The following is a 7,124-nucleotide window of genomic DNA, read 5'->3' as shown; positions in this document are numbered from 1 at the left end:
TTCACCCCTCACTTGGCAGAATTTAGCAGACAGATTGCAGGTCCAAACTACAAATGGCAGCGACGAGCATCGTCTGATCGACGAGCTGTCCTTCTACCCTTATTTAATGTTTTCTTAAGTCATTTTTATTAATAAATGACAAGATTAATTAGCTATACTATCAAGGGTATAATAGGAGAAATATGGTAATTTGTGCATAAATTTTATAAAATGATAAGTATCGTGGTCCAGCTATTTATAAAATAGGATAACATATATAATAGGACGGAGGGCGTAATATACATATACATAAATTTTATACAATTTGATTCAGGTTTAGCTTGACTCAATGAAAAATACTTGAGTTTTAGTACTCATCACATATATATTTTCAAAGAATTTTAGTCGTTCTAATAAATTTATAAAAAATTGCTTGAGAGTTGAGACATCAGACTCTAGTTAAACTAATAAGGGGCTGAACATGAGATTATTTTCGTCACACGCTGCCTACGTAGCCCAAAACTAATTCTAAAGTGGGATCATGCCCACATGTACTTTTTTACAAATCAATTTTTCTTTTATTATAGATGTATCTTCTGTACTCAGTACCCTTCCACAAGTTTCATTCTTTACTTTCTTCATATCTGACAAGTGCCTCGTGAATTTATGAATATTGCCGATCTTGAATGTGAATTGGTTTGTGTAGAAGGGACATTGAACCACTTTTCTTCTTCCATGTCTTTGCTGTGTTGGCTACTTCAAATAAATTCTGCAGAAAAGTATGGTTTCAAGAGCAGATCTGCAGTACAACACGAGCTGGGATATATGATGCTTATTAGAGTTGCACATAATGTGCTTCATGTAGTGTACTTAACCTCTTAAGAGAGTGCACTACATGAAGCACTATTATAGTGATACAATCCAACTTGTTCTGCACATACTCAATTAGCTCTATTGTTTATCTTCCGGAAAAAAAAAACCCGATCTAGTTCGATAAATTGATCAGATGTGCCATTTAATTAATTGAGAATACAATATGTGATTTCTTAGATAAAATGGAAGTCAAAAATTCTTCTTTGGAAATAGTTTATCTTTTAACAAAAATAATAATAATCAAAAGTCATCCAAATGGCTCAAAATAATCGCTTCAAGCAAGTAAAAGAAATTAAGATTACATTATTAACCTTTTCATTAATTATGTACCATGATATTTAATTTCCAGCTTCTTTGATGGCATCTACAAGCTTGAGTTGAAGGTGGCTACGAATATGGACGCCGAAGATGGCACAGATTTCAATGTCCGCGAGGCTTCGGTGATCTTCGAAGTGAGCATTTCAAGTAACAACCAAAAAGCGAAAACCTCATGATCCACTAAGATTCAATTTTTTATCGTTAAAAAATAATAAAAACAAAAAAACAAAAAAAAAAGCGAAAACCTGCTGCATTGGTTAAACACAGCGGCCAGTAAACTGATCAAATCTTTTATTTTGGCCACAATCATTTAAATATATAATTGCTGAAAGAAGAATATACACCTCTAGAAAGAAACTTTTTCCTGTACCAACCGTTATCCATTTTAAGTGTATAAACAATTAATGAATAAAATAACGGGAAATATCCATTAGAGAGCATGACATTTGTTATTTGTCCAATAAAATTTGATGTGCTTGCTTCTTTGACTTATATACATTTAGCTTAAATTGACTTTATACTTAAACAAATGAATTTCTCTTTAAATAATAATCAGAGTAACGTAATCTCTAAAATTCTAATATATTAACCATAAAACATCTAATAAAAACATATTGTAAAATAGCTCTTGCAACATATCTCGACTAACCAGACCGATATCTATAATATATTCAGAGGAACTTCTTTTGTGTTCATTTATTACTTATTAGGTTAAAGATAAAAACTCCTTTGTTTTGATGCAAATAGGATAATACATAACCACCTTTAACTCTCACTAATGGGCATAAATGATCAAAATGTTTAAAACAAAATCGAGTCGTATCATTAGAAAATAAAAAAAAAGAAAAAATTTAAATTATTTTTGATCGCTATAAATATTTAGTTTTAAATCTATCCAAACAGATTCGAAGAAAACAAATAAAAAAAATGAACAAAAAGAGTATTGATAATTCGTCCGATAAAAAAGTCTCGTGATTGATTGATTGTTAGTTAATCTACTGGTAGTGGCCAGTGGGGTACCACCATCACAACGACAGCGACATAACGCGTTTGGCGTAATTGCATTACAATAGCAGCCTCTCTTTTCTTGTACAATTTGTGTATATGTATCTATTACAGTCAAAGCTGCCAATTTTGACTCAACACACAAATAGTATTATTTTTTAGATTTCATTTTCCACGGTCAAAGCTATTTTGAGGTTCTTAGAAGTTTCTTTAAATATCTATAGAATAAAAAAATGAAAAAAAATTGTGAACTTGAATGATATTATTTCATTTTTAATTAAAAGCTCTTGAGTTTATGTGTGATAAGAAGGAAATTTTGCTGAGAACGTTAATAAATAAATTATTAGATTTAATTGAATTTTAATGTGAACTCTAAATATTATCGAGTGGGAAATCAAAAATTAAAAACGAAAAAAAGCAAGTGGGTCGTAGAATACGTGTTCATTTTTGTTTTTAATATCCCACCCACTCCAAACGAAAGGAAGTCAAAACCATTATATAATCGAATTCCCATTGCACTCTTGTATCTTCTCTCTTCTAATGGCTGCTTCAAGTTTCTCTTTTCCCACTTCATCTTCTTCATTCATGACGACTTCTTTCACCGACCTTCTTGCTTCTGATGATTATCCAACCAAAGGACTTGCTGATAGAATTGTAGAGAGGACTGGTTCTGGAGTTCCTAAATTCAAAACTCTCCCACCTCCTTCACTTCCATTATCTCCTCCTCCTTTTTCGCCTTCCTCTTACTTTGCTATTCCTCCTGGTTTAAGTCCAACTGAACTTTTAGACTCCCCTGTTCTTTTGTCTTCTTCAAACGTATGTAGTAAACCCCTCTCTCTCTCACTCTGTTCCATTTTAAAACTCTGTTTTCATTGGATTCAAGATTATTGATATTTTTCTTCTTTTTTTTTTTGAAATTGTGATTGCAGCTTCTTCCATCTCCGACGACTGGCAGTTTTCCAGCTCATGCTTTTAATTGGAAGAGCAGTAGTCATCAGGATGTGAAACGGGAAGACAAAAACTACTCAGATTTTTCTTTCCAGCCTCAAGTAGGGACAGCTGCATCATCAATCTCTAAATCTCAAACTAACCATGTCCCTCTGGTACTCCCTCGTCTCAAATTATCTATCGTTTTTTGTTTTTTTCGCTTTACATGAGGGTTGAAAACTACTAAACCTTGTTTATATTCAAGCTATAATCTCTGTTTACTCAATTTTATGTGTTTATGTAATTGTTAAAGTCATCTTGTCAACGAAAATGAGTAGAAAATCTTAATTGGCAATTAGGAATAGAGTAAATTGGCAACTTCAAGAAGTAATTGCACACATAATCATTTGAGACAGATATATTTAGGCAAAACTACAGATAATTTGAGACGGAGAAAGTATGTTTTGTGTTTCTGTATTTGAATTCTAACTTGATTTGTGAAGTGTTTAAGTTAATTGACTGACTCTCTATTTTCTTCTTGTGTAAAATTGATCAGGGGCAGCAAGCATGGAATTGTCAAGAGCCCACAAAACAGAATGATCAAAATGCTAATGGAAGATCGGAATTCAACACTATACAGAGTTTTATGCAGGATAATAATGATCAGAACAATGGTGGAAACCAATATAATCAGAGTATAAGGGAGCAAAAAAGGTCAGATGACGGATACAATTGGAGGAAATACGGGCAGAAACAAGTAAAAGGTAGTGAAAATCCGAGAAGCTACTACAAGTGTACATACCCAAATTGTCCCACCAAGAAGAAGGTTGAGAGATCTTTAGATGGTCAAATTACTGAAATTGTGTACAAGGGTAATCACAACCATCCAAAGCCTCAGTCTACCAGAAGATCGTCGTCATCCACAGCTTCATCTGCAATCCAATCTTACAATACACAAACTAATGAAATCCCAGATCATCAATCCTATGGTTCAAATGGACAAATGGATTCCGTTGCAACACCTGAGAATTCTTCTATTTCTTTTGGGGATGATGATCATGAACACACTTCTCAAAAGAGTAGTAGGTCAAGAGGAGATGATCTTGATGAAGAGGAACCAGACTCAAAAAGATGGTAAGTAAACAATAATATATTATGTATAGTCAATTCTTTCTATAACATCATTGTTATCATTTGTTTGGGTTGAAGGAAGCCTGAAGCCTGATTGAACATGTCAAAGAAACAGGTCCATTGAAGTTGGCTGACGAGTTAGAGTTAACAGTAATACTAGGACTAGACTACTCTAACTCGTCAGTCAGCTTCTCCTTTGACATGTTCCTTCAGGCTTCCTTCAACAGTTCCAATACTATTTATTGCTATAGTGAAATGTTTGTTATAAAGAACATATAATATAACATAACATGAATGATCTCTTCCACATGAAATGAAACATCATTGTTATAGTGAAATGTTGTTATAGAGAGGTCTATATTGTAGTAATCTTGGATCCATTTTTTAGCTAATGTTAACATTTTTAACTTTGTTGATTTCTTGTTTTCAGGAAAAGAGAAAACGAAAGTGAAGGTCTATCTGCACTAGGAGGGAGTAGGACAGTTAGAGAACCTAGAGTTGTAGTTCAAACTACGAGTGATATCGATATCCTAGATGATGGTTATAGATGGAGGAAGTATGGTCAAAAAGTAGTGAAAGGAAATCCTAATCCCAGGTTATTAACCTCATCTTTGATCCATAAATTTGGCTCGATAACAAGTTTGGAAGTTCCTTAATTTTGAAATCAAAAATGAATCTAATTTCTTGATTGGGTACTATGTAACAGGAGCTACTACAAATGCACAAGTACGGGATGTCCAGTAAGAAAACATGTGGAAAGGGCATCACAAGACATAAGGTCAGTGATAACAACCTATGAAGGGAAGCACAACCATGATGTTCCAGCAGCAAGGGGCAGTGGCAACCACTCAATTAACCGACCTATGGCACCGACCATAAGGCCTACTGTGACATCTCATCAATCCAACTATCAAGTTCCATTACAAAGTATAAGGCCACAACAGTCTGAAATGGGAGCACCCTTTACACTAGAGATGTTGCAGAAGCCTAATAATTATGGTTTCTCAGGATATTCAAATTCAGGGGATTCATATGAAAACCAAGTTCAGGACAATAATGTGTTTTCGAGAACTAAGGACGAGCCTCGAGATGACATGTTTATGGAGTCATTGCTTTGCTGAAACTGGAATCCTAGAAAGGAGCACGAATTGAAGTTTATGAAACGAAAAACTGAACCTTTTATTTTATTTTTTGCATAAAGAATATGATAGGAAGCATTTTGATTTCATTTGTTAATAGATCATATACTGTTTATTTTTTTGTGTGTACATTTTGTACTAGGAAATTTGTTTGTTGTAAATTCAATCAAATGTGGTGTAGAAGTTCATGCAGTTACCACTGTTATGGGGGTTTATTATTTAGGATAGGAATGTAAATCCCCAACTCATGACTATATGACACTGATTCTTTATTTCTATCACATTTTCAAGTTTTATATATTAAAGAAGATTGCAGTTTTTCAAGATTATGGTAAATTGAGAACAATGTTTTCCTAGCAGTTTTCTTTCATTCAAATATGTATCCAATCGTAGTGAGAAGTACTCTACTTCTTTTTTCCGTAAAATCGTATAATGCTTAGTTGTTATAGCTCCATTCATCATTGATTAGATGACTAAATATGAGACAGCTAAGACTTACTTAGATTCAACCCCTCTGATACATGTGTTTTTGGTCCTAGGCCACTTTTTGCTGATTTAATGTTTGATTGGTTTGACTTTGACAATTTTTTAAATCCAAACTTTTCACATCACATGTTTTAAACAAAATTATCATATATTCACATATTTTTAGCTTAAAACACAAGATTCAAAAAAGTCATCATCTATTTTTTGAAATTCTAGGACAAGTCAAAAACATCTTAACAAATTAAAACGGAGGAAATAATATATATGAATATGTTAGAATCGAAATAAGCAGGTGCAATGCGAAAGCTAGCAAAGTAAATCTCGAAAGATCATATGAGTAAGAAGACAAACGAGAAATATACTAAAAAACACAAAAACTTACATACATTCACAAAGGAAATGAGCAATACACTATAAGAGTCTAAAATATAGTGATAAATAACATCAATCAATTCATTTGGAATACGTAAATATGCACACAATCTTAAAATAAGAAACTCAAAACTCAGGACAATTAATACCCACCAAAATATGCTAGTGATGTTGTTGAGGCGCCATAGGCTTAGGTGGAAGAAAGATCAAAGCTATGGTTACGAATCTCTACCGCGTACTGAGACAAGCTGCAGTTAATAGTGAATCGTCATGGATATTACTAAGAACCTTCAATTCATGGTCTTTTGCTATTAAAAGTGCTAAATCACCTCAACGAGCCTTGACACTCTATGCCCAGATGCAGCGCCAAGCTATTCCTTTCGACAGTTTCGCCATTCTTTTCACTCTTAAATCTTGTACCTATTTGGGTAACCTTCCCCTGATATGTCATCTGCATGCCCATCTTCTCAAATTAGGCTTTAATATCCACGTTTATGTTGCCACATCTCTGTTGAATGCCTACATAGGGACTTCGTTTCAGTATGCTTGCAAGCTGTTCGATGAAATTCCTGTGAGAAATACTGTCACGTGGAACACGATGATTACTTGTTTTTCTCGATCTGGGGATGTTAAAAAAGCAAGGGAGATATTTGATGAAATGCCTATGAGAGACCTAGCTTCGTGGTCGGCGATGATTGCTGGGTACATGAATACTGGGCATTGGGAGGAAGGGGTGGCGCTCTTCCGGGAAATGGTGATTTTTGAGCAGCTAAAACCTGATCAAGTGACTATTGGGCCGATATTGGCGGGGTGTTCGGAGATGGGTTCAATTGGGTTGCTTCTTGGGAAATCAGTGCATGGTTTTGCGGTAAAGAATAACTGGGAATTGAATGT

At 34.1% G+C, this 7,124-nt stretch overlaps 1 protein-coding gene and 1 long non-coding RNA gene across 3 annotated transcripts; one reads left to right on the top strand and one right to left on the bottom strand.

Annotated features, from left to right (window-relative positions):
• Positions 1–257: 257 nt before the first annotated feature.
• Positions 258–2,023, bottom strand: LOC107022894. 2 transcript variants are annotated; one of them, XR_003578884.1, is made up of 2 exons: positions 1,164–2,023; positions 258–748 (listed from the first exon to the last, which is right to left on the bottom strand). It is a non-coding gene; the product is annotated as an uncharacterized LOC107022894 (long non-coding RNA). The 2 variants fall into 2 exon arrangements; XR_001457152.2 differs by having other exon boundaries at positions 1,183–2,012.
• Positions 2,024–2,665: 642 nt separating this feature from the next.
• Positions 2,666–5,696, top strand: LOC107023352 (probable WRKY transcription factor 26). The gene is made up of 5 exons (XM_015224023.2): positions 2,666–2,991; positions 3,105–3,278; positions 3,659–4,236; positions 4,664–4,828; positions 4,940–5,696. The coding sequence occupies exons 1-5, from the start codon at positions 2,716–2,718 to the stop codon at positions 5,352–5,354; spliced, it is 1,608 nt and encodes a 535-aa protein (XP_015079509.1). The 5' UTR covers positions 2,666–2,715; the 3' UTR covers positions 5,355–5,696.
• Positions 5,697–7,124: the final 1,428 nt, after the last annotated feature.

This window comes from Solanum pennellii, chromosome 6 (assembly GCF_001406875.1).
Source record: "Solanum pennellii chromosome 6, SPENNV200".
Taxonomy (NCBI): domain Eukaryota; kingdom Viridiplantae; phylum Streptophyta; class Magnoliopsida; order Solanales; family Solanaceae; genus Solanum; species Solanum pennellii.
This window is presented reverse-complemented; position numbering and strand designations above follow the sequence as displayed.

Coding starts and splice junctions, on each gene's coding strand:
- LOC107023352 (XM_015224023.2), top strand. CDS start 2,716: ATGGCTGCTTCAAGTTTCTCTTTTCCCACTTCATCTTCTTCATTCATG. Junction 2,992..3,104: donor TTCTTTTGTCTTCTTCAAAC/GTATGTAGTAAA, acceptor TTGTGATTGCAG/CTTCTTCCATCTCCGACGAC. Junction 3,279..3,658: donor AAACTAACCATGTCCCTCTG/GTACTCCCTCGT, acceptor AAAATTGATCAG/GGGCAGCAAGCATGGAATTG.